Source organism: Suncus etruscus, chromosome 4 (genome assembly GCF_024139225.1).
Source record: "Suncus etruscus isolate mSunEtr1 chromosome 4, mSunEtr1.pri.cur, whole genome shotgun sequence".
Lineage (NCBI taxonomy): Eukaryota > Metazoa > Chordata > Mammalia > Eulipotyphla > Soricidae > Suncus > Suncus etruscus.
In genome coordinates, this window is record NC_064851.1 from 66,130,660 (window position 1) to 66,157,787 (window position 27,128).

At 36.3% G+C, this 27,128-nt stretch overlaps 2 protein-coding genes across 3 annotated transcripts in view; one reads left to right on the forward strand and one right to left on the reverse strand.

Annotated features, from left to right (window-relative positions):
- The window catches only part of KLHL32 (kelch like family member 32), a 232,792-nt gene extending 223,494 nt beyond the window's left edge, over positions 1 to 9,298 (forward strand). Inside the window, exons 9-11 of one of the 2 annotated variants that reach the window (XM_049771331.1) lie at positions 610 to 802; positions 2,807 to 2,901; positions 9,010 to 9,298. In XM_049771331.1, coding sequence (XP_049627288.1) covers positions 610 to 802; positions 2,807 to 2,901; positions 9,010 to 9,171 — 450 coding nt within the window. In that variant the 3' untranslated portion in view covers positions 9,172 to 9,298. The remainder of the gene's footprint in view (positions 1 to 609; positions 803 to 2,806; positions 2,902 to 9,009) is intronic. The other variant, XM_049771332.1, reaches the window with a different exon arrangement.
- Positions 9,299 to 20,019: 10,721 nt separating this feature from the next.
- Positions 20,020 to 27,128, reverse strand: part of MMS22L (MMS22 like, DNA repair protein) — a 118,140-nt gene continuing 111,031 nt past the window's right edge. Inside the window, exons 22-24 of the mRNA XM_049771323.1 lie at positions 23,711 to 23,807; positions 21,107 to 21,274; positions 20,020 to 20,101 (exon numbers count right to left, since the gene is read on the reverse strand). Coding sequence (XP_049627280.1) covers positions 20,020 to 20,101; positions 21,107 to 21,274; positions 23,711 to 23,807 — 347 coding nt within the window. The remainder of the gene's footprint in view (positions 20,102 to 21,106; positions 21,275 to 23,710; positions 23,808 to 27,128) is intronic.

A 27,128-nucleotide genomic window follows, 5' to 3' on the forward strand; every position in this document is an offset into this window, starting at 1 on the left:
TCAAGCAGGAATAAATACATTATGTAAGTCATAAAATAGAGTTTAAATGCATGGTTCTTCTGCCATCATTGCAGATTAAACTACAAAGCCATAGACTTCAAATTATACAAACAAATACAAATAGAATGTGGCAAACATTGGGTTCCTCTGAACCAGTGGTTCTCAAATAGTTGGGCGCACCCACTGTAAAGTGGGCCGCGTTTGACCTCGGGAAACACTGTCATAACAAGCTAAGCCCCAAGTTTATATCGCTGTATGTCTCTGGAGCTGAGAGTTGCTGTGTCCTGCTTCAAACCCGCTTCAAAAAGCTATGCATTGCAAAACGTGCTCATTGTACTCATTAATCCAGACATTAACTCTGATTAAAAAATTAGCTCAAATTATTTTATTTATTTTTGTTTCGCAGGTTAAAGTTTTTTTTTTTAATAAAGATACTATTTACAGTTGCGCGGGGGCGGGGGGGTAAGAACAATGTTTTCTTCTTCCTAGGAGGGCATGACAGAAAATAATTGAGAAGCACTGCCCTGAACTAAGGAGGCACTGTCATGATGGTCTTGTATTAACAGAATTTACCTAAATTCCTTTTCTCCCCTTTTTTTCTTTTTTTAGAATAAGTGGATAAGCCGCAGCCCCATGCTTCAGAGAAGGGTCTATCATTCCATGGCTGCTGTCCAAAGGAAGCTTTATGTTCTTGGAGGAAATGACCTGGATTACAATAATGATCGAATCCTGGTGCGGCATATAGATTCTTACAATATAGACACTGACCAGTGGACACGTTGTAATTTCAACCTGTTGACTGGCAAGTACCTTTGATTAAATCAAGAAAAGCAGAGATTCAAAAAAATTGTCAGACTTTATTTTTTAAATATCATTGTGCATCTTTAGAACAATTTACTATTATTAACCAGAAAGCAGAGAGATTTAGCTCACACAATTTGATGATCAGGAGACTTAGCATTTATTTTTCAGGGCCTGTGTGTTTTCAGATGATGAAGAGAGAGACATTTTAGGCAGGAGCAATAGAACAGCAGGTAGGGCATTTGTCTTGCATGTGGCTAACCTAGGTTTTATTCCCCCAATTCCATATGGTTCCCCTGGTAATGCCAGAATCCAGAGCTCAGAGCCAGGAGTAGACCCTAAGGATCACCAGATGTGGCCCCCAAACAAAAATAAGAAAAAAAAGAGTTGTGCCAAATTTATTATTGTCAATCAGTGTTAACATAGGAGCTATTGAATAATGAGGAGAATCATGTACAGTAATAGTTTAGAGAAGTCAGTTAGATTTTTACTTCTAACTACTATGCTCATGTTTTATTTGTCTGAGTTCTAGAGAATGACCTTCAAAGATGTTTCTAACCATTTTCTAAAAGACATAGAACAGTTCTATATAAAAGTATTTGATTACATGTCTGGTTAAACATACCAACCATAGGGCTATGCTAGGTATGGACCACAAGGTAATGAAAGAAATATTAGCAACAAATACCCAATTATTTTCAAGTTGAAAGTTTTCTTCCTTGCCACCTTGCATCGTTCATACCCACAAGTGATCAGATCCCTTCCAGGCTCCTCTACTAATAAGAAAATTACAGCCCAGAGAGATAGCATGGAGGTAAGGCGTTTGCCTTGCATGCAGAAGATCGGTGGTTTGAATCCCGGCATCCCATGTAATCCCCTGAGCCTGCCAGGAGCGATTTCTGAGCATAGAGCCAGGAGTAATCCCTGAGCACTGCCACGTGTGACCCAAAAACCACAAACCAAAAAAAAAAAATTTTACAAACTGAGTGGGGGCTGGGGAGATGAGGATCAACTAGTGCCCCAAAATATTTTAATATTGTAAACGGACAGTCTGTCATTCATAGTGGTGTTGGGGAAGTGTAAAGGCTCCACTGGCCATAATCCAACCCTGGGTGAATGGGTTTGAAGCTGGGGCACCAAGAGGATTAAGAAAATGAGACAGAAGCACAGCAAAGAGGGCCTTGCACGTAGTCAATCCCGGTTCGATCCCCATCGTTCCATAAAGTCCCCCAAGCATTGCCAGGAATGGAGCTTGAATGTAGACCCAGGAGAGACTTCTGGGCACTACCAAGAGCGAGCGCCCCAAAAACATGAGGCATAAGAGAGAAAAACATGGGCTTTCAGCATCCAGGATTGAGCACCAACTGTCCTTCCCTGTACAAACTCAAACCATAACTTAGGGCAGAAATAGTTAACAGACAAAAGTACCTATCTCTTGCTAATCAAGCATAAGTGGGTCTTTTACATCTCAAAAGGGATAGATGAAGGGAAAAGGAAACTGGGGCAAATCTCTGTTTTGGGTAAAGCAGGGTGTGAGTTCTGTGTGCTCCTCTACAGAGGAGAAATAGCAACATCACTTACGTGAGTGAGTTGGATGCATATTTCTGAACCTTTCTTGCAAGGATGTTTTTGAGGCCCACTTACTGAGAAATAGTCGTTAATTCTTTTCTTGAGAAGTGGGATACAGTGATCTTTTTCTGTAAAAATACAATAGAAGGAGCCAGAAAGATAATTTAGTATGCTGAGCATGTGATTTGTAGGTAGGAGGTCGAGACTCAATTCCCAGAACCACATGATCCCCCAAAATTGCTAAGAGCCGCATCTGAGCACTGCAGTAGGAGGAACCATTAATGTGTCCAGATGTGGTAACCCCCAGACACAAAATCTCTTGGAATATATAAGTGTGATAAGGAGAAATCAAATTCCTCACTGGCAAATGTGTTAATTTGGACATGCATGGAAATGGAGACCTTTGTTTCTTTTTGTTCAATCTTCTTTACTTTAGGTCAAAATGAATCTGGCGTTGCAGTCCACAATGAGAGAATATATTTAGTTGGTGGATATTCAATTTGGACCAATGAGCCTCTGGCTTGTATACAGGTAAGTGGTGGAAGTTCCTTTTGAAGTTTGCTCAAATTGTTCAATGAAGTTATTTTCTGCAGTGTGGCTACTGAAGAAGGAAATATTTCCACATAGATGGAGTCTTGGTTCTCTTTGTGTAGCTTGTATTAGTAGTATCTTATATCTTAAAAATAATGATATCATATTTAATGCTAGTTAATAACTGAGTGCTACTGCAAGTGAAAGTAAAAGGGTTAATTTTTCTTTATAATAAAATCTAGAAATCCTTCACACTTCTTATTTTCAGGAGTGCCAGATAGCAATGGGCTTTTCATTCCTAGCAGAACTTGTTAGCGTGTTGGTTTACAATTGGTCTGAGAAAATTTTCTGCCTGCCCCAGACTAGGACACCTAATTTTGACTTTTTCATTCAATACATTAGATGATCTATTATTATAAATCTATTATATATCCCTATTAGCTATATATATGAGATATATGATATATAAGATGTACCTATATATCTATTATAAAGTAATCAGACAAAAAGGGAAAAAAGTCATCTATTCAAAAAGAAGTAAAACTATCTACAAATGACATGTAAATAAAAGTCTAAATATCCATAAAATCTATTATTTTATATATACATACATATACACATGGGAGAAAAAGGCAATATATCTTTTGTATTTTATACACATAAATCATAAAGAAATAAAAATAAAACTATAACATCTACAAAGTAATAAATATGCAGGAGTGAATTTGATCCAGGAGGTAAAATGTCTATACATTGAAACTATAACACAGTTATGAAGACCCATAGAAAAACATGCTATAAAACTGTGGTATACTATGTAGTTGCAAAGAATAATGAAATAATATAATTTGCTGCAACATGGATGAAAATGGAAGATATTATGTTACCTGAACTAAGCTAGAAAAATGACACAGGATAAAATCACACAGTTCATTGCAAAGTGGGTGGAACTGGAAAATATCATGTCATATACATAAAATCAGAGGAAGGGCAATGTCATTTATCTGTAGTACATAGAATGACTAGATGCAATATATTGAAGGGAGGAATACCTAGATTACCCTTAACTTCCCAGAGTTAGTGAGGATAGAGAATAAAAGAAATGAATGCGGGAAGTTAGTAGAGGCTGATGAAGGGCCAGAGAGATAGCACAGCGGTAAGGCGTTTGCCTTGCATGCAGAAGGGCGGTGGTTCGAATCCCAGCATCCCATATAGTCCCCCGTGCCTGCCAGGAGCGATTTCTGAGCATAAAGCCAGGAGGAACCCCTGAACGCTGCCGGATGTGACCCAAAAACCAAAAATAAATAAATAAATAAATAAATAAATAAATAAATAAATAAATAAATAAAGAGGCTGATGAAACATTATAATAGGAGGTAGGATGCAAGGACCTTGGGTTTGTTTTTAGTGTAGAAGAGTATTATAGCTATATATCCAAATCACTGAGTCAACAACACTGAGATGAGATCCAAACTACACCAACAAAACTGAGGATGGAACCATAGTACAAGTGGGTAGTATACTCGTCTTGCAAGTAGCTGACTCAGGTTTCATTGCCAGCATTCCACATAATCCCTATGTGTAGTGCAGAAATAATAGATCCGAGCCCAGAGCCAGGAGTGAGCTCTGTGGACAGCTGGGTGTGTTCATAAAGCAAAGCAAAGCAAAGCAACACATACACACACACACATACACACAAAATCAGAACCCCCCCAAAAGTTAAAAACCCCAAATCCTCCCCTAAAAAATAAACCACAACAATCAGCCTTAAAATGTACCTCCTGAAAATATATGTCTAAAATTCAATTATGAATAACTTTGTAAATCACAGTGCTTGAATAAAATTTAAAAAATTAATGTTAAAACATAATCCTTATTAAAAATTCATAGAGAAAAAATTCCTAAAAATTCCTAACCACAAAAGTCCCCACAAAGCTAAAGCAACTTTAAGGACAAAACCAAAGGCAATGTACTACCAGGTTCCAAGCTATATGACAAAGTTATAGTGAGCAAAAACAGTATGGTTTTAAGACTGGCATTAAAATAGACACCGAATATTATAGGAGTCTCAGGAGTAAAATCATGTAAAAGAGGTAATTCATTATTGTTTTAATTATTGTTGGCATTAGTGGAATAGGTCTTACCTCTGAGAATAGATAACAAAATAATCCAATGTATTGACTTTTTGAAAACATTCAGCATTATGGATATTTGCGTTCTAATAGCCATTTGATATTCAAAAAAATTTTGCAAATACTATGCTTATTCCCTTGATTGGCTCTCTGATCCTTTAAAGCATAGGTCAATGTAATAGAGGTCTTTATGGATTTGTATTGTTTATAGATAATAGGTAGCATATGCTTTTTCATTTAAAGACATATTAGGAGGCCTTAAAAATAGCTCACAGACCAAGTTAAATATCCAGTATTGTATGGTTCCTGGAAGCTTGCCAGTGACCCCTCAGCACAGAGCCAGAAGTAACCTAAAACAGCATTTGGGTAGCCTTAAAATTTAAAAAAAAAGTTAACTTTTTGCAACTCATCATATGTTTTGTGTTAGTTTAGTTGATAACTAGATAAAGGTCAATCTCAATTGAGATTGTATAATCTCTCTCTTTCTTTTTTAAATTTGTTTTTTTGGTCAGACCCTATGGCACTCCTGCTCTCAGAAATTGCCTCTGGCAGCACAGGGGACCATATTGGATGCCGGGATTCGAACTACCATCCTCTTGGGTTGGCTGAAAGGAAGGCAAACACCCTATTCCTGTGCTATCTCTCCGCCCCCGAGATTGTTTAATCTCAATACTTACCTATGGGTAACTAGATACTTTTGGATTATTATAATTTATATTAATCAATATTTTGATGAGTCTTATTTTGAAAAAAGTCACTAATATATCACAAGTTCAAAAGCAAGTTATTTCTTTACTGTTTTCTATAAAGAATTTCAATAGAGAAGCAAGTAATGGAAAACTGAACTAGCGTGCTTTTTTTGTTTTGTTTGTTTTGGGGACACACCCTTTAATGCTCAGGGGTTACTCCTGGCTCTGAGCTCAGAAATCACTCATGGCTCGGGGACATATAGGACACCATAGAACGAAACCAGGTCCATCCTGGGTCAGTCGTATGCAAGGCAAACACCCCTATCACTGTGCTATTGCTTTGGCCCCTGGACTAGCATTTTTGAGAAAAAAATTCAAATTATACAGAAATTCTCAAGTATAAATCAGCTGGTTGTAAAAATACAGGAAAATTGATGAATAAAATGGAATCCATGCTAAAAAAATCAAAGTTTAAATTGTTTGAGTCATGACTCACAAACTTATAGTATAATCCTTGGATTCTAAGGGCATGATTGACTAACATTATAGAAGGCCACAATTAAAAATTTCAGAGACTAGTCCATTAAGATGCAGTAAAGCCAAAAGGATGTTTTCTCTTGAAAATACCAGCCAATCATCTGTCTCATTAGACTGTCTTCTCTGGACCCTAACAAAAGCTATTTAACTGTCAGGTGTAGGAATTGGTTTCATGAAGCCCATCAGATATTGAGAAAACATATTTTACATTTTCTTTCCTTGACTACTTGAATTCTTATCACTACTTTCCTTTATTACTTGACTTAAAAGCACTATTTTCTATTTTCTTTTCATTCACCACTTGATTTAGCAGAGTCCATTATATGGTCAATCCTAAACAACAGGAAAGTTGAATTGGTTCAAAAATGGAGATTCAGACTTGCTAGTAATAGTACTTATTGAAAATATGAGATTCCTGGATAAGGTGATGGTGATATTTGTTGATGTTCCATGGATGTGTAAATAGAAGCTGGCTTTGGTGTGCATAGATTGAGTGCAGCACATAAGGGGCAGCTGCATAAGTGTGCAAATGATTAGTATATTTCCAGACTGCCTCCACCTCTTTACTTTTTAAAATTCTTTTGGCTGTATAATATATTATCAAGCTCTTTCTCCCAGATGCCTTCTTTATTGCAAATTTACAGGGGAAGTTACTGGAGGGGGAAAAATACAGTGGTTCCCTTTCCATGCTCAAATATGAAACGAATAAAATCTTCTGAAATACTCAGTGTCTGTTGGCCTAAGGAGCCAAGCAAAAGCTTTATGATAACCTCAACTTTTAATTCTTATTCTGGAAACATTCTAAGAGGAGGATATCATGAGTGGTAGGAAATCCTTGCTCTTCCTTAGGTTGCATCTTTTCGCTAAAATATCGGCTCCACTACCTACTAGATATATGCTCTTGAGCAAGTTACTGATCTTCAGTTCTTGAACTGAACTTTTTTCACATTTTTCACATTGCAGAGGACCCAACTTTATACAGCTGAGGTAAATATTGAAAAATATTCACTCTCCATATTTAAATACTAATCAAATTCCATTGAAATTTTAATTTGTCGTAAGTGAGGGCACAATTGTCACACTGATCTTTAAGTTTCTATAGTGAAAGAAACAATAACCAAGGAAAGAAAAATGTGGGAAGACCTATCCTCCCCAAAGTGAAGTATAAATTTGGTACCACACAAATCAGCAAGAGAGCAAAAGAAACATTCTTAGGTTAACAGGTAATGGGCCCATTTTACTTTAGCAGTAATAACAAGTATTCAATAAGCGAACTGCAGCCTAGGGGATGGCAGACTGAAAGTTTTGATTCTAGGTCTTAGTGATGTCCTTATATTAGTACTTGGATTTCCAAATCTGTGAGGATTTCTTTCAACTAAAATAAAAACTTTATAGTAGTTATAGACTTATTTTCTACTCAGGTGACAGACAAAGACAGGTACTCAAGGGCATTAGAATAGGAATAGGGAGAAAGGCCAAAAAGTTGGAATAAATGGTTTGCATACTGAGGCCATACTCTCAATCTCTACACTAAACAGTCCCCCAGCACCACTGAATGTGGCCCTGATGACTCTAAAGCACAACTGGGTTGGCCCCCAATACAAGTGGGCCTGATCCTGGATCTGTTTCTCCCTGTACCCTGACAAAAATGCATCAAACTAAGTCTATGACTGGCATTGTGTAGGGGCCAGACAGGGAGAGTCATACCTACATCAAGGATAAGTGAAGGAAAAGACCAAAGTGATGGAGAATAATGTGGCAATGTCAAAGACAAACCTATCTGGAACAGGCTATTTTTATCCAGTGCACCATGAATGACAACAGCATGTAAGAACACATCTGTATGTGCAAATTGGTTCCAGATCACTTCCACTGCTCATTCAGATCTGCTTCCTTTTGGCTAGATTACATCTATATCCACATCTATCTCTATCCTTCTATTTATTCTATCATCATGGTATACAAGGGAAAATAGGTTTTAAATGAGGTTAGAAAAAGGTCAAATTAAGAGTGATAAAGGTGGTTGGGGCTTGGGAAGTCCCTCGTGGGTTTGATAAATAGAATACATAGACAGTTTTTCTCAAGAGGTTTCCCAGAAATCAGATTATGCCAGGTAATGTGAAGTAACAGCAGGCACAGATGAGACCCTATCCATATAATAAAAAGAACGCCAGCTAAAGGGGTGGGGGTGGGGGAACCAGGGAAAAAAGATTCCAGAACCAAATGAACTGATTTTGAACTTGTGCTAAATAATGTGCTGAACATTGATAGAGGCACCAATTTCAGAAAGCAGCTGAAGAATTCATTTCTTTTCTGGGGCTGAGAGGTGTTCACAAGTGTTGATCAGGTCTGGGGATTGAATCAGGGTTGGCTGCATGTGTGGCATGCATCCTAACCTGTATTATTTCTCCAGCCGCAAAGTTAACACTCTTCATTTTATAAATCAGGCTTGGGGAACCAATACATAAAAACCAGTAACAGTCTAGGGAAGTTTTGTTACACCAGGATAATTTACTTATCTTTTCTTGTAAAGAATAATTATAAATATTCATCTACACACAAGACAAATGTAGAGAACAGGACATATTAGAAACCCAATACTTGTTTCTGGAACTATAACGGAGAAAAATAACAATCCTGAAGGCATGGTTATGATGAAATAACTGGATTCATTGCAGACTCCCTTTAAGTTGTAAACAGCTTTATTTGGCACAAACATCTCTGACATACAGGTGTCTCTTTTTCTGTAGGTATTGGATGTAAGTAGTGAAGGCAAAGAAGAGGTATTTTATGGGCCTACACTCCCATTTGCTTCCAACGGAATAGCAGCGTGTTTCCTTCCAGCTCCGTGTTTCACGTGTCCTAACCTGCAGACTCTTCAAGTGCCTCATCACAGAATTGGCACCATATAAACAACCAATTCTCTGTTAACCATCATGAAGAGGATGCAAAAAGGCCTAATTTTGGGATAATGGGCATGACTCCATGCTCATTATTTCCTGTTTTGTCTTATATTCCGATAAACAGCAAAAAACAAAATTTTCTAAAATACTGTCACTCTTCTCACTGTGTCAATATACAATATGTATGACTTTTAGTATGGTGTAGTTTAGTGCCATCTTTAGTCCATTATTGTTCCATTGTCTTTAAAGAAATCACTGTAGGCATTTTAAAATCGGTGCTGTCTGACAATATGACATTGTTAGCAAGACAGTTATTCACAAGTACTGTCATCAATAATCTTAAAAAATATCTTGAGTATTTAATCACTTATACTATGTAAACATGGCTTGTAATGTTTCTTTTAAAATTTAACATTCTGCAATCCCACTCAGTAGACTCAGATTATAACATAAAATTTTAAATGCCATATTTTATTATGAAGGAAATAAAAACAATAGGATACTGGAACAGCAGTTCAAATATTTTTTTTTTGGGGGGGTCACACCCGGCAGTGCTCAGGGGTTATTCCTGGCTCCGTGCTCAGAAATTGCTCCTGGCAGGCACGGGGGACCATATGGGACGCCGGGATTCGAACCGATGACCTTCTGCATGAAAGGCAAACGCCTTACCTCCATGCTATCTCTCCGGCCCCCAAATATTTTATTTTTAACCATGATTATACCATACCCTTTGGCCAGGAGCTTAACATTATTGCATTTCAGTTTTCAAGCCTTTGAAAGTGGCTAAATGTTGATATCCATATTAAATCAAATGAATGTTGTGAGAATGTAGAAATACTCGCAAGTACTTTTGCCTAAGGAAAAGATATTATAAAGTATTTTATAACTTGTAACTGAGCAGGATGATTCTTTTTTTTTTCAAGTTTAAACATTACTAGATAGAAGGGCCAGAGAGATAGCATAGCGGTAGGGCATTTGCCTTGCATGCAGCCAATCCAGCAGAATGGTGGTTTGAATCCTGTCATCCCATATGGTCCTCCTTACCTGCCAGGAGTGATTTCTGAGCACAGAGCCAGGATTAACCCCTGAGTGCCTCGGGGTGTGATCCAAAAACCAGAAACCAAAAAATAAAATTAAAAGAAAAATTACTAGGCTGACCTTAGTAAATAAATATGCTGTGAAAATGCATGGAAAGACAAACCATTTACTAGAAAAAAGATTCCTAAACTAACCCTAGCCTCAAACTCAATTTAGTGAAAAATAACTTGTTTTGTTGTTTTGGAGTAACCCCTCAGGGCTTACTCCATGTTCTGCACTCTTGGCAGGCTTGGGGGAACAATATGTGGTGCCCGGGATTGAACCCAGGTAGGCAGTGTGAGAAGCAAGTACCCTACCTGCTGTATTATAACCATGGACCCAAGAAATGACATTTTAACACTCTGAAAAATTAGTTGTACTAATTATGGCACCATAAAGTGCTTTGACATAAATTTGAACCTAGATTTGGCAGTTCTAATAAGAGTTTTTCCACTTTGCTAAAGGTTATGTCAATCTTGAGCACTTACGGGATTCTTTTCCACTGCCAAATACATATTTTATTACTAGCCCTTTTTAATAATATATAAGAATTCTTTTTTAGGCTAGGTTTTGGATTTGCTTTGCCTGCAACAAAAGTTAAAAACCAAACAGCTCAATAACATCTGAACATAAATTTAACACTGATAGCTCAATAATAACACTTAAACAGAAATTCAATGTGTTTTCTATCTTATTAGAATTTAAATAATTTTATCTAAACTTTATCCTTTTCCCCTGGCATAACTAAATCTTCCAACTACTTTTAAATTCAGAAGTGAATAAAACTTTTGTATTCCATATACAGAGTTCCCTAACTTCATAATGGCTTTACTATAAAATACTTAAATACAATGCACTTTAAATATAAACATAGACATATATTTGTAAGTATTAATTATGCCAATTAATGGGCAGAAAGACAGGTTATGGGTAAGGAAAAAACATTTTATTTATTGGAAGAGGTTAGGCCACAAATGATTGTGCTCTTGGGGATCATTCCTGAAATGCTCAAGGGACCATGCAGTTCTTGAGATTGAACTTGGTCAGTAGCATGCCAGGCACTTGATTTATCTCTTCTATTTTCTCTCTAATTTCTTTATTATTTTTTAGAAACGTTCAGGAAAAATTATTACTAAAATATTTACCTTTTGCTTTTATGGAAAATGTAGATAAAATATAGAGGTTTTTTCTTCTTTTTTTTATTTAACCAACTTTATTACATACCTGATTGTGTTTGGGTTCCAGTCATGTAAAGAACACCACCCATCACCAGTGCAACATTCCCATCACCAATGTCCCAAATCTCCCTCCTCCCCACCCAACCCCCACCTGTACTCTAGACAGGCTTTCTATTTCCCTCGTACATTCTCATTAGGATAGTTCAAAACGTAGTTATTTCTCTAACTAAACTCATCCGTTTGCGGTGAGCTTCTTGAGGTGAGTTGTATAGAGAAAAGTGACCCTTTTTTGGGGGAGAGTCTTTGGGGCCATACCTGGTAGCGCTCATCCTTGCAGGCCGAGGGACCATATGGATACTGGGGATTGAACCCGGGTCCTCCCTGGGTCATCTGCATGCCAGGCAAATGCCCTATCACTGTGTTATCGCTCTGACCCCAACAAAAGAGACCTTAAAAAATATTTGTACATGGGACTGGAGTGGTGGCGCAAGAAGTAAGGCTTTGCCCGCGTAAGCCTAGTCGGCAACCTTTTTTTCAATTGAGCCAAATAAGCCAAAACCACGATTGAAATTTATTTTGAGAGCCACACAGGGTGCGCACTGACAGAGGCTAGGAGCAGAGTCCTGACTCCTGGAGTGGCCGCCGGGCACACAGAAGAACCACATTAAAAGTATAAAGAGCCACATGTGGTTGGATCTCCTGGCCTCCCATATGGTTCCCCAAGCCAGGAGCGATTTCTGAGTGCATAGTCAGGAGTTACCCCTGACCATCACCGGGTGTGGCCCAAAAACCAAAAATAAAAAAAAATATTGTACACTTCTGAAGTGATATTTAAATATTTAATATTTAATATATTAATATTTAAAATACCTCACCACTTCAGAAAAAATCAAACTGATATTGCAGAAATAATTTGAAGGACCTGAGTTAAATTTATTAAATTTAGGTTTACTAAAATGTTCAATAATTTGACTTCCAATAATTTACCTTATAAAACTATTCAAACTCATTTATAATGCCAAATTCCTCTACAATGCATGAAAAAAAAAACGTTTTAAAAATAAACCTCTTGGATTCAACAAAAAGGCAGTCTAAGATAATTCTGTATTGTTTCTGTGCAGATTTTTAACTATTCATTCAGATCAAATCCCTTCTAAGTGAAATTAGATGTGCTATTCATCAATGCTATAGAACTGATTTAAACTCAGTGTGTGTGTGTGTGTGTGTGTGTGTGCGCGCGCTGTGTGTGTGTGTGTGTGTGTGTGTGTGTGTGTGCGCGCGCGCATGTTCTTTTAGTTTTGGCCCATACAGTGGAGTTTACGGGTTACTCCTGGCTCTGAGCTCAGGAATCACTCTTGGTGGGACTTGAAGACTGTATGAGATGCCAGAGAACAAAGCTGGATTGGCCAGGTGCAAGGCAATTGGCCTGCCTACGGCACTAAAAACTCAGGCCCCTAGAATATTTTAAAGCATTCCATTGTTAGGACAAACATCCTTTACAGTGATAACTAAAGAATGATAGCCAAAGTACAATATTACTTAAATATTACTGCATAAAAAGACTATTCACCATAAATGGGGTGTTCTTTCCCTTGATTTGTCAATAGAAAAACTAATTGAAACTTCCCAAAACTGTTTCCATCTCATAACCTAAGCTGTATTGAAATAATTATGATATATAGTTCCATTTAGGTAAGCCAGCCTACTATCATTCTATATTAATTAATCTTCTAAAAACTTCCCACGTTTCACTATTTTCTTTGAAAATGAATACCAGGGGCTGGAGAGATAGTACAGCGGCGTTTGCCTTGCAAGCAGCTGATCCAGAACCTAAGGTGGTTGGTTCGAATCCCGGCGTCCCATATGGTCCCCCTGTGCCTGCCAGGAGCTATTTCTGAGCAGATAGCCAGGAATAATTCCTGAGCACCACCGGGTGTGGCCCAAAAACCAAAAAAAAACCAAAAAAAAAACCAAAAAAAAAATGAATACCATAGATTTCAGCAGAATAATCTTACAACTGGAGGAAAGGGCAACAACAACAAAAAATGTATAAAATAATATGTGTGGCAAAATGCAGTAAGTTTATTTAGATCTTTAGTAATAAATGATTATGGTTATGATTTAGGTTAATTATAAGTATATTTTCATATACTTTCTCCTCAGTTTCACTACACTTTAAATTGCACATATTGTATACCCTTCAAGTAATGCAACAGGTAAAAAATAAACTTTCAATTGTTTTACCACTTAGTATAAATCCTACAGGAATAAGACAGATATTAATACTCCAGATTGTTTTATTTAGAATCTTTATTTTTTATCTTAAGTCTACTCATAAAAAGAAATTGAATTATCAAGGTACAGTATAATTAAATATATAATCATCACATAATTTTTATATACACAAAAAACATTTAAGTGTGTATAAAAATGCCCAGAGCTTTCTAATAGAAAAATTCACTAATTTAATAAAGTGAATAACTATCACATTAAATACTTTATTAAGCAGAAAATGGTCTATCATAATCATTTGGTCCAGTTGATTTTAAGATCTCTTTACCAATGGTTGTCTATGACAACCAAAATATAAATCTTACAATTATGAACAAAAGCTATTTGCACAAGGCAATATTTTGGTAAATGTAAAATTTATGTATAAAAACCCTATCAATTAAAAAGCAGTGGTTTAACATAAGTAACAGCTTTTACTGATGTTTCTAAGATATTTACCACTTATTGCCAGAATATGTATACTATGTTAACATGTAGTTTTAGGGAAAGAATATCTTATAAAGGATTTTCCAAAAAGATTTTGTTTTGGGGCCACAACCAGCAATGTTCAGGGGTTACTCTTGGTTCTACACTAGGGAAAGGAATCACTCTTGGCAGTGTTCGGGGAACCATATGGGATGCTGAGGATCAAACCTGGGTGGGGCACATGCAAGCACAATGCCCTAACACTGTACTAGCCACTTTGATCCCCAAAGGGATGTTCTAGAAAGGTCTTTCTTACCTGCAGAGGCTCAATTTTTTAGGTACCAAACACTATTAATGAGGTGAATTAAAAATAAAAGATGAAAAGATTTGTGAAAGTGCATCAAAACTTATAATTCTGTAAAAATTAAGTAACTTCAAGAATGTGTGATGAAAAGTGACAAGGTAATAATTAATAAAAACAAAAACAGTATAACAACCCACATTTAACTTTAATATAAATGCTCTAAAAGAAAACTTCAAATCAACTCAAGAAATTACACTAAGGCTATCCCTATGTTATAAAAGTTTTAAACTATATGTTTGAAAATAGAATCAATACTAAATTTTGGTTCAGAGGCAATACTTCATGTTTTTTCTCTCATCCATGAAAACCTGATTAAATGTTAAGTTACAATTTAAATCTGAATGTCTATAATAAAGTTCTTTTGACCACTGCGTCCTTTAATAATCATTTTCATTCCATTTGGCATTATTTGGGAGTGTGTGGGAGGCCATACATGGCAATGCTCAGTGATCTCTTCAGGTGTGCTTTGGGTACCATAATGGTGCCAGTGATCCAATCCAGGTACCCTACCCTCTATCTCTGTTCTCCACCTCCCACCCACCCCCATTTTATTTTACACATTTTTTTTTTTTGGTGGTGGAGGAACCCATGTATGATGGTGCTCAGGAATTATACCTGGCAGTACTTGCAAAACCAAATGGGGTGCTGGGAATCAAATATCATTTGGCAATGTGCAAGATACTGTGTATAATCTGTGTCTGGCCCCCAAGAGAAAATTTCGTTTGGAAAACTCATAACCAAAATATATTTTATCTTTCCTTTGTCTTACGGATAGATTACTATATATTATGGCTTTGAAATTGGCAAAATAAGGAGACTTAGATGGGGCGGGGGGGAAATCAGCTAAGATCAAGTTTCATGTTTGAGACAGCTTTGTAATGACAAGGTCATTACTGGTGAGAAGAGATGAGAAGAGGGTGTAATGGCGATTTTGATAGTAATGGAACTGAACTTGGTAGGTGGGTGCAGTGAGTTGCTTAGCACATGTATAACTGTGAAGTTGCACTCCTGAAAAAGTTGCACTCCTGAAACACTGCAGTATTATAAAACAATGGTAAACTAATAAATATTTATAAAAAAAAAACTAACTTAAAACTAGACTTTTAAAAAACTTTTAAACACTCAGACAGTTCTGGGAGGTGGCTTGAGACTTGAAGAACTTAGAAGGCAAAAAGGCTACACTCTGGTGCTTGGGGAACCATGTGGTATCTAGGATTAAATCTGGACAAATACAGCAAGGCATGTGCTCCAGCTCTTTGAGATAATTTCAGACAAACTGGAGGCTTCTAAGTGTAGTCACAAAGAAAAAGTATTTTATTTTTTATAATAATTTCTTAATTTAAGTACCATGGTTACAAACATTTCATAATTGGGTTTCTGTCATAAAACACACACCCTCCTTCACCAGCACACCTTTCCCGCCATTTTTCTCCTTTCCCTGCCCCTGCTTGTCTTTGAGACAGGCATTTTATTTATTTATCATTGTCATCGTAGTTGTCAGTGTAGTTATATCTCTAACTGTACTTACCACTCTTTGTGGTAAGCTTCCTATCATGGGTTGGTGCTACCAAACCTCATCTGTTGTCTCAGGGTATTATTACCATAATTGTCTTTTATTTTTCTTAAATCCCCATGAGTGAGAGACTATTCTGTGTTCATTACCTCTCTTCTTTTGTCTATATCATTCAACATAATAAGTCTCCATATCCATTCATGTACAGGCAAATTTTGTGACTTCATTTTTTTCTAACAGTATTCCATTGTAGATGTACCAGTTTCTTTAGCCACTCATCTGTTGAGCCTCTGGGTTGTTTCCAGATTCTGCCTATTGTAAACAGAGCTGCATGGAACATGCAGAGGGCATGTACTGTGTTTATTTTATTTATTTATTTATTTATTTAGGTTTTTGGGTCACATCCGGCAGTGCTCAGGAGACAATATGGGATGCCGGGATTCGAACCACCATCCTTCTATATCTATGGCAAATGCCTTACCTCTGTGCTATCTCTCCGGACCCTGTACTGTGTTTTTGTGGTCCTAGGCTATATCCTTATTAGAGGTATTGCAGTATTTGGTTTTGTATACGGGAACTCAATCTCCATTTTTTAGGGAATATCCATATTGTTTTCCAGAAAGGCTGGACTAGATGGCATTCCCACCAGCAGTGAAATAGAGTTCCTTTCTCCCCACATCCTAATACCATGCACAAAGGCCAAATCAAAATGGATTAAAGGCCTTGATACCAGACCTGAGACTATAAGGTATACAGAAGAAAATGGAGGCAAAACATTTTATGACACTAAGCCTTAATGCATCTTCAAGGGGGAAACACCACTGTCCAACAAGTGGAAGCCGAGATAAACATCAAACTGAGAAGTTTGATTACATCAGACTGAGAAGCTTCTTCATTTCAAAGGAAACAGAGACCATGGAATGAGAGAAATTATTCACCCAATGCTTATCAGATAAGGGCTAATATCTAAGATATACAAGGTGCTAACAGAATTTACAAGGAAAAAAATTTAACACCACCAAAAATGGGAGAAGAAATGAACAGACATTTCCTCAAAGAAGGAATACACATGGCCAACAGGCACATAAAAAAATATTCCCTGTCACAAATAATCAGGAAGATGCAAATCAAAACAATGAGATATCATCTCATGCCACAGAGACTGGCACACATCATAAAGAACAAGAACAATCGCTAAAAGTAGATTGGCATAAAAGTAGTACTTTATCAGTAATGAAATTAATACTTTGTATTTAATTTACAAAATGAGTAGAAACGAGATGAGATGATAATGACCAGTAAGTAAAAAACAGTCTATATTGGAGGTGATGATGATTAGGAAAAAATTAGCAAAACTGACTGGTGACCAGTTGTAAGGACACAACAATGATGAATCTGAGGTGCTTCTATAGTTTTCAGGCTGACTATATTACTGGTGGTTATCTGGGTAGAAAATAAAGACTGGAGTAGAAACTGATGAGGGTGACTGGACATACTGCCCCAACTTTTCAGGAGCTTCCAACTGGGGACATTTCAAGAGAAATCAACATTATTAGTAGAAGAGTACAAAACTGTATTAGCAGTTAAAATGGAGCAGGTAATGGGATGGGTGACTTACCACTGGGTACAAGAAAGAAAAGTGTAAAATTATTTTCAAAATATAGTATATATAGGAAGGAGAGGTATCACTGAGAAGGGTTTAGAAAAAATATATGTAACTACCATAAACCTGAGAACCAGAAATGAGAACACATATGCAGAATTAGTTCACCAGAAGTATGGTTTGCAAGGGTTGGGAATGCCATGTGATAGAGTACATGACTAATTTATATGAGGCCCTGAGTTTGATTCTCAGCATTGGGAGGTGCCTGAACAGTGCTCTACTTGGGCACTGTAAAGTTGAGATGCACAACAGAATCTTGTATGTATCTGTGGGACACACAGACCTTATTTTTAAGTTATTTTATTAAATAGATTACAATATAAAGGCAGAAGACACAGTTTCAGAGATTATATGATACCTAGGTAAAAAAGAAATTAAGAATTAAGGAAGCAGGTATAATATATTCCATGACTGGGGATAAAAAGACTATAGTAATAATGTTGGGAAGGAACAGTACCAATCTTCAAGCAAAGGAAGTGAGCCACAGTTTTTCTCAGAAAGTGCTTTAGAAACATGTAAATAAAATACAAGACATATATGTATATATAAGCATCTTTACAGACTTACTATTGAGTTTTAATTACAAATTTTACTCAAAACACTTACAGATATAAAATGCATGATTTTTCATACCTTTAAGTTTCATATACAAGATTATCAAAGTTACTTTATTACTTTCCCTCAAAAAATGAAAAAAAATATAGAGACACATCAGTTTTTCAAGACATTACTTTAAATAAACAAAACTTTACTTGCTAAAACTTGCAAAGCAATATATTATTAGTTTAAGAGGCTACCATCAATGAAAATAATCTATACTTGTTTAATAAAATGCTTTAAAAGGATTCATTCATCCAACTTAAAATAATGGCAGTTGATTTTTAAGGGGAAATACACTATTACATAATAACAACAAATACTTTAGGTTCCACAGATTATAATTAGGAGAGGGATAGAAACTATCGCTGATTGCAATGAATTTAATTTTTAAAACCACTTCTTGAGCCAGGAAGACATTTAAAAAAACCTTTATTTAGAACAATAGGTCAATGCTACAGACCATGTCAACAAAACAATAAATTATTTCAGAGTTAGTAAACATGATATCTATGGCAAGACACTGGAAAAAATGGGATAAATCATGTTGGATATATTACTGAAAAAGGAAGAAATCTAAGAGGTAATGTTTCTATTGACAGCACATCAATACAGTCACAACATGAATGTTTCCAAATAGAAGTTAGGTCACCAAATATTTTTATATACATTAGCCACTGACTCTAAGAAAAATGCTAGGTAACAGAAAAAAAAAGTTTTTTCCATAAAGAAATTAAATCGCATAAAAGGTTAAATGATTTGCTCAAGACCATAAACCAAAGCTGAGTTGAGACCTATACTGGTTCCCACCACTAGGACTGATGCTCTTGCTTAACACTCGAAACAAAATGAATGCCAAATAAGAGCCCAACTGATAAAACAGATTTAAGTAAAATGCCGAGTTGAGAGAGAACCCTTTCTAAAGGCAATGAAACTAACTCCCAGAAAAAAAATTTTAAGATGCTAAATTCTAAGAGGCTCTAGCTGAAGGCCAAAAAATAAATAAATGGGATGACCTTTCACACCTCTTCTGTTCCTCTGTAATCTTAAAGATTTCCAGATTACTAATATTATTCTCTTAAGAACTTTGTTCTTCCTCCTTCTGAGATGTCTTTCAATGAAAATCGAAAAAGGATCAAAATGAAAAAACATCTGGCAGCTATTGAAACTAAAGCATAAAAACCTTAAGTTTTTTAAAAGCGCACATATAAAGTCATTTTGCATGTAATCCTTTGACTAAATTCAGTTTCCCTCAGCACAGTAAGTGTGCTTTAAGGATATCTACCATTTATCAATTCATGTGACATATAGAATAAGAGAATATTCTACTAAAAATACTTCCCTTCCAAAAAAAGCAGTAATTTGCAAATGTGTCCTATTAAAACATAGTATGTAGAAAACAAAAACACACAATCACTCACAAGACAGTGTGTGCCTTGAAATCATCACAGTAAAAAGTACACGGGTTGATCTATACAATCTACTACATACATGACCATAAATAACATTCCAGTTAGAAAATTTTATTTTAATTTACTTTAACTAAAATCTCTTGAAAGCAGAATGTATTTTGCCAGGTTCCAAAGCTCCAATAACATAATTAACCCTTATTTCCTTAGCTATCTACTTCATATTTACAGGCAGAAAAAAAAAATCCTAAAAAAGTATTTATCTGATCTTTACATAACTAACTTTAAGTTGAAGTCCAAATGGTACAAATTGGTTTTACAAATTATATTATAATAAAAGGAATAAATCACAATATATATTAGGTATCATCATTTTGCAGCCTCTGTATCTCATCTTGTCCCACTTGTCCTAGTTGCGATAAAAGTTTACAATATGCTTCTCTGTTTAAAAAAATAAAGAAAAAAGATACATTATTACCTTTTTCATTATCTTTTACAAATTGAGCTACCTGAATATGTCCACACATACCATAATTTCTCCCTTTCTTCCTCCACCTCTCTTATTCCTCAACAATCCTTCTAGCATAAATTTGAGTGCTGGTCCTTTCAAAGCAATCTCTTTTGGTTATGTTAGAACAATGACAATACTCATCTTAAGCTAGGCTTTAAGCCTAGAAGAAAAAAGAACCAAACATTTTGGGAGAGGGATATAACCAGTTGTGTTCAGGGTTTACTCCTGGCAGGCTCAGGGAACTATATGGGGGAGGGTGTGCCAGTGATCTAACCTGGGTCAGCAGTATGCAAGGCAAGTACCCTACTGGCTGTACTATCTATCATTCCAGCCTGGGGATTAATAATGGGCTTTAATATCTAATTTTAATCTCAATCCAGTGCCTTGCTGGGTCACTCATTTTACTCACTGGATGCACATGATACGATTGATTTGGTAAATCAAATATTCCTCTAAAGGTAGAAGTTACCACATTGGATTTTATAAAATATAAGACAGTATGGATTTAATCTCTTTGACAATGATGAATATTCAATGTGTTTAGAGAATTACCAAACTGCTAAAATAGTTTTCTACACAAATACAAAAAAAGAGCAATATGTGAGCCAGATCTAGCAACTCTCAGGGATTACTTCTTGTTCTGCACTCAGCAACCACTCCTGGAAGTGCTAAAGGGACCATATGAGATACTGAGGATCAAATCAAGTTTGATTTGCAAGGCAAATACCCTACCTGCTATACTATCACTGTGGCCCCCCAAAAAACAATCTATGAATTGGTGTGCCATACAGAGTCTGAAAAAAATTTTTTTATCCAAACACAATCCAAATTTTCAAAATTGGAAAAATTTCCACATGTAGAATATGTGGTTTTATAAACACATTCTATAACAATGGTCAGAAGAACACATTATCAAATCACATTATCAAACAAACCTTTGTTTAATATTTCTGCCAAGGCCCCATTTCCGTTCTGAATCCTTCAGAGACTGAGTGAGGGTCGAAATCAAGTGGATAACAACCTGCTGGCTCAATGCTGTCACTGTTTCTAAAAGGCTGTAAATCTGATAATCATATTTCATACCATAATCCTGGATGAATTGCCTGAAAGCAAAACAAATTACTTAGATTTACCTCTAGGGCAATTCCTCGGATTGTTATCTATATGGCAATCAAAGTTACAAATGAACATGGGGCATATAATTTCATTTAAGATTATCTTAAGAACAAGGATATAAATGGTCATAGGAAGAACCATTTATTTCATTTGTTTTTTGGGGCCACACTTGGCAAAGCTCAGCTCTATCCTCAAGGATCATATAGGATGCTCGGAATTGAACCTGGGTTGACAGCATACAGGGCAAAGGCCCAGCCCTACCCACTATATCATCACTCTGGCTCCAGTGAGTCCATTTATAACACTTAAAAAAAAGACAATTTTGGGGCCGGGCGGTGGCGCTAAAGGTAAGGTGCCTGCCTTGACTGCGCTAGCCTCGGATGGACCGCGGTTCAATCCCCCGGCGTCCCATATGGTCCCCCAAGCCAGGAGCGACTTCTGAGCGCATAGCCAGGAGTAACCCCTGAGCGTCACCGGGTGTGGCCCAAAAACCAAAAAAAAAAAAAAAGACAATTTTTTTAAGCACAAATGATGACCTGGGAAAAAAGATTATAGGAAGCAGAACAAGGGGAATATAAAATTCTAGGGACTTTCACTTTTCATTTGGGTGGGGGAGGAGGTTAATCACAAGCAGTACCCAAGGGTCCTGGGAAGGTCATTCCCAAAGAAATATCTGCTAACCAGGAAGGGCAGTTCAAACCAGGGGCAAAGACTAATGTGATATGGTGTTGTTTGACTGCCAAGGCCAGCCTGTTCTCCAGTACTTGAAGATCTCCAATGTGGTAGAGGAGGAATGTAGTGTTAGGATCAAACAAGTCTGCATACACCCCTGACTTGCATGTTTTTTCCCATTAGGGACTGATTCAAATCTACTCTGCATGGTGTGGGGAGAGCAGAGATAGCATAGAAGGTAAATAGATCCCTGGTACCTCAGATAGTCCCATGATCCATAGCAGGACTGATCCCTGAACATAGAACCAGGACTAGTGCATAGCATTATTGGGTGTGGCCCCCCCAAAAGAAACAAAAGTATCTACTTTGCTTATCAAAATCTGGGTGGCAAGTGTGCAGAAAGACTAGGAAATAGTAAGTTTGGAACCTAAGTTCGTTTTCAGTTCTTTATCAAGTCTTTTTATTAAAAAAAAGTTATTTCAAAAAAATAAAATGATATTAAAAAAAGAAAAAAAGCAGTTATTTCTATTGTTTTTATATGACATAACCTAACAAGAAATTTTAGATCCATAGATGTCATAAAAATTATATATGCTAATCTGAAAATCTACTTTTTCTCCAATAAAAGTCAGTGAACATAATAAATTAGACATAAAACATGCATGCTTTATTCAATTATTTTTCCTTAGGGATTTATAGTTTTTACAAATACATTATTTTGTTCAAGCAATCACAATTTAAAAAAATACTGGACCAATGTTAAAGATATAATGAGAAAAGAACCACAGAATTAAAAAAATAAATCTAGGGGCCGGAGAGACAGCATGGAGGTAAGGTGTTTGCCTTTCATGCAGAAGGTCATCGGTTCGAATCCCAATGTCCCATATGGTCCCCTGAGCCTGCCAGGAGCAATTCTGAGCATGGAGCCAGGAGTAACCCTTGAGCACTGCCGGGTGTGACCCCCCAAAAAAAACCACCCCAAAAAATAAATCTAAATTACTTATTTGCCAGTGCTAGAGCAAGTTAGAGAGATAGAATAACAAAACTAGAAGGAAGTGTGAGAAAAAAAAACATAAAATTATCACTTAAACAGAAAAAAAGAGTAACAAAAATTTCACGTTGCCATGCTATTCTTGTAAATGAACAACAGATAAAAGCCAATAAAACCTTTTCTAAACAAATAAAATAAAATGAGCTTCTACAGTACTACAGTAAGAAAATCAATTATGTACCACATTGAAAACTAAATAATTTGGTGGCAAATGATGTCCTGTGCATCTACTATTGTCATTGTCTTTCTTTTTGTTTGTTTGTTTGTTTTTTTTAGTTTTGAGCCACAAATGGCAGCGTTCAGAGGTTACTCCTGGCTCTGCACTCAGAAATCATTCCTGGCAGTCTCAGGGGGTGCAGAACCTTGGTCTGCCGAACCCAAGGCAAATGCCCTAGCCCCTATGCTCTCGCTCCAGCCCCATCATTCCTGTTTTCTACTTTCTTCTCTAAAAGACTCATACAAGTCTTTATTTCTAAGTCCTCTGGTAATTTTAAGTCCATTCCCTTAATCTTTCTCCCCAACATTTAATTTTTTAATAAACAACACAATGCAACAAAACTACTGCCAAAAATACAATAACTGAAATACTGTAAACAAGTAATAACACATTATGTTTTGGATAATTAGTTATTTAAAAAACATGCTGGCTGTCAAATGGCTGGTAACAATCTCCTTGCCAGTTGGCATATTTTCCAGTTACCTAAACAGAGAAGTCAGCTGGGTGGCAGGTTCTCCTTCTGACCCCTCTTGGCAGGCTTTTACCATGCACTGCAGGTTCTCTGTGGCCAGCCTTTTAACTAGGAAGAAAAATTACAGCATCACACACATTGCTTCTGGACCATCTGGACTCTTATTTTTATGAATACTCAATTTAGAAAATTTTATTGTTTTCTTAAGGTATGGACATGCTTTTATCATTTTAAAAAATAAAATCATTTTTTTCCTCTAAACTGAAGTTCCAGATTGACCATTTTAAGAAAATATAGATAGCTTAGGTTTACTTTTGAATAAACTTTCATGTGGGAAAAAAATGCACACAAGACAGATCTTCCTCTTAGAAAAGAGTTCATAGTTAAAAATTATGAGTCATTCATTATACTGACAAAAGACAGCCTTTAATAATTCAGCTGATTTACAGATAAGAAAATCAGTTGATTAGAGGATGCTTTATGGCCACATTTGGCTGTGCTCAGCACTTACTTTTGGCTCTTTGCTTAGAGGTCACTCCTAGAAGTGCTTGGGGGACTATATTAGGTGCAGGAAATCAAACAAGGATCAGTCAAATGCAAGGCAAGAAACTTACCCTTATCTTTAGCTCTATCTCTGTGGCCCACCAACAAGATAAATTTCTTGTTGTTTTGGGCCACACACTCCTAGCTCTGCATTCAGGAATTACTTCTGGCAGTACTTGGGGGACCATATGGGATGTCAGAGATGAAGTCTGGGTTGACAAAATGCAAGGCAAGTGCCTTACCCACTATACTATCTTGCTGTCCCACAAAATTGATTTTTAAATTATATCTTTCCCACTAACAGTTTAAGTGTGGCAAATTAGAAGTCAATACTTTACCTATACTTGAGTCACACATATATTTATATATAGATATCATACAAACATATCTGTGATGTCACAAATATATCTGTGTTTAGTTTCAAAGACATTCCATATAAAAATATTTCCTTTGTTCTTTAGTATAGGAGCAACACTGTGCTCTGGCTCAGAGATTACTCCTGGCAGTGTTGGAGGAGACCAGGTAGAATGAAAAATGAACCCAGGTTTGTTAAATGCATGGCAAGCACCATACCCCTGGTTGTACCCTTCCAACCCATAAGAACATTATATCTGTTTTCTTTTAGGTCACACCCAGAGGATGTAAAGCTTTTTAACAAATTTAAACAAAGCCTTTAAAATTGGGCTCCTATATAAAAAAGTGGAAACATATCAATAAATAAAGCAGAAATTTTTGTGCATTACAAATGTTGCTAAAATTTTAGGTTGTTGACACATTAAATATTAAGTACCTGGAAAGACAAAGTGTTTTAAGAATAAAAACATTGCAGATACCAATCCATTATAATAGAAGCTCAAATTAAATGCTGTATACATGTAATACTATGTAAAAGGATGTTTTCCATGGTATAAGAACAATGGGTTGACATGTAACATATTTATAATAACAGCAAAAATTAATGTCATACTTTCACAAAAGATGTTTTTGTAAAATCTGACCCCAGAAGCTGGAGAGTAATACAGGTAGGGTGCTTGCCTTGCATACAATGAGCTGCATTTGACTCTGAGGACTGTCTTCTCACTTTACTGAAAATTACTGAAAAGTGTCGTATGAAGAAGTAATGTTTTAAATTTTCTTTAATTAATTTAATTTTCATAGATCTTTTGCTGTACGGTTTGTTCTTTTTATATCATACTTAAAACCTTATTACTAAACATAAGGTCCTGAAGATTTTCCTATGTATCTGAGTTATAATCTGTAGTATTTCCTAAATTTAATGCAGCAGAGTTCTAATTATCTCCTTTGTACTGTTATTACTAAATATATCAACTTCCATGGTTATTTTTGTGTGTGTGTGTGTGTGTGTGTGAAAGAGAGAACGAGAGAGAGCAAGAGAGGGAGAGAGAGAGAGAGAGAGAGAGACAGAGACAGAGACAGAGACCCTGGGTACCATATACACTGTTCCAGGGATCTTAAATGGTGTCTAGGATAAAACTAGAGCCAGCAGCATGCAAGGCAAGTGTCTAAGCCTCAATACTTTCTGGCTCTAGATTTCTATGGTATAGTCCCCAAATGTCGTATTTATAATATTTTATACAATTATTTAAAAACCAGTTAACAGAATAAATTCAGGGAAATACATTTATACACTGTTCTGCAATTATTCACTGTCAGCTTTTTTTAACCTGTGAATTTGAATCACAACCTGGGGTTACAACTTTCATGCTGAAGAACTTTCTTCTATAAGCTTTGTAAGGTGGGTCTACTAGCAACACTTTATTCTCTTAATTTTTATCTGGGAATGCCTTCATTTCACCTTCCATTCTAAAAGATAGCTTTGCTGAATAAAATTCTTGGTTGACGTTTTTGTTCTGGGGTCATTCTGAATTTTATCCTTGGCCCTCTGGCATTCAGTGAAACTGCTAAGAAGTCAATTGTTAACCTGATCACGGGTTCTTTTCTGAGATGACTTATTTTCCTCTTGTTGCTTTAACAATTTTTACCTTACAGTGGATTTTCAGTATTTTTTAGGGTGTCTGTCGATTTCTTTGAGCTTGTATTATTTGAAATTAGATGATATTCCTGAACATATAGAGTAGTCAATAAACTGGAAATGCCTGTCCTTATGTATTTCAGAAATTTTCAGTTTCTTCTTCTGATTCACTCATTATATAAACAGGCTATGCGTAACAATGTTCCACATTTCATACTGCTATTTATTTTCTTTACTTTTTTGTTTCTCAGACTGCACTGCAATCTAACTTCCAATATTCTCATTCTGCCAATTGAAGTGTACTAATGGAGACACTCTAGTGAATTTTTCAGTTTTACATTTTCCCATTTTATAATTTCTGTATTTTTACAATAACCCTTATTTGATATGACAGTGTCATCATATCTTCCTTTAGCCTGATTTCCTTTGTTTGTTTGATTGTTTTTTAGGTCACACCCAGCAGTGCTCAGGGGTACATATGGGACACGGGGATTCACACCACCGACCTTCTGCATGCAAGGCAAACACCTTACCTCCACGCTATCTCTCAGAACCCAGAACATATTTTCTATGAATATTGGATATTTCTGTGTATGAAATCCAATACCTGATTGCTCTATCAAATTTCTTCTGGTTTTTGGGTCACACCCAGTGATGCTCAGGGATCACTCCTGGCTATGTACTCGGAAATAGCTCCTGGCTTGGGGGACCATATGGGATGCCAGAGGATTGAACCCCAATCCCTCCTAGGCTAGCTCGGGCAAGGCATATGCCTTACTGCTTGCGCCACAGCTCTGGCTCCACTCTATTGAATTTCTATAGCTTGGTTCCTATTCCACAATACATTTATATATATATTTTGGTGATATCTACTCTGGTCCTCCAAGCACACC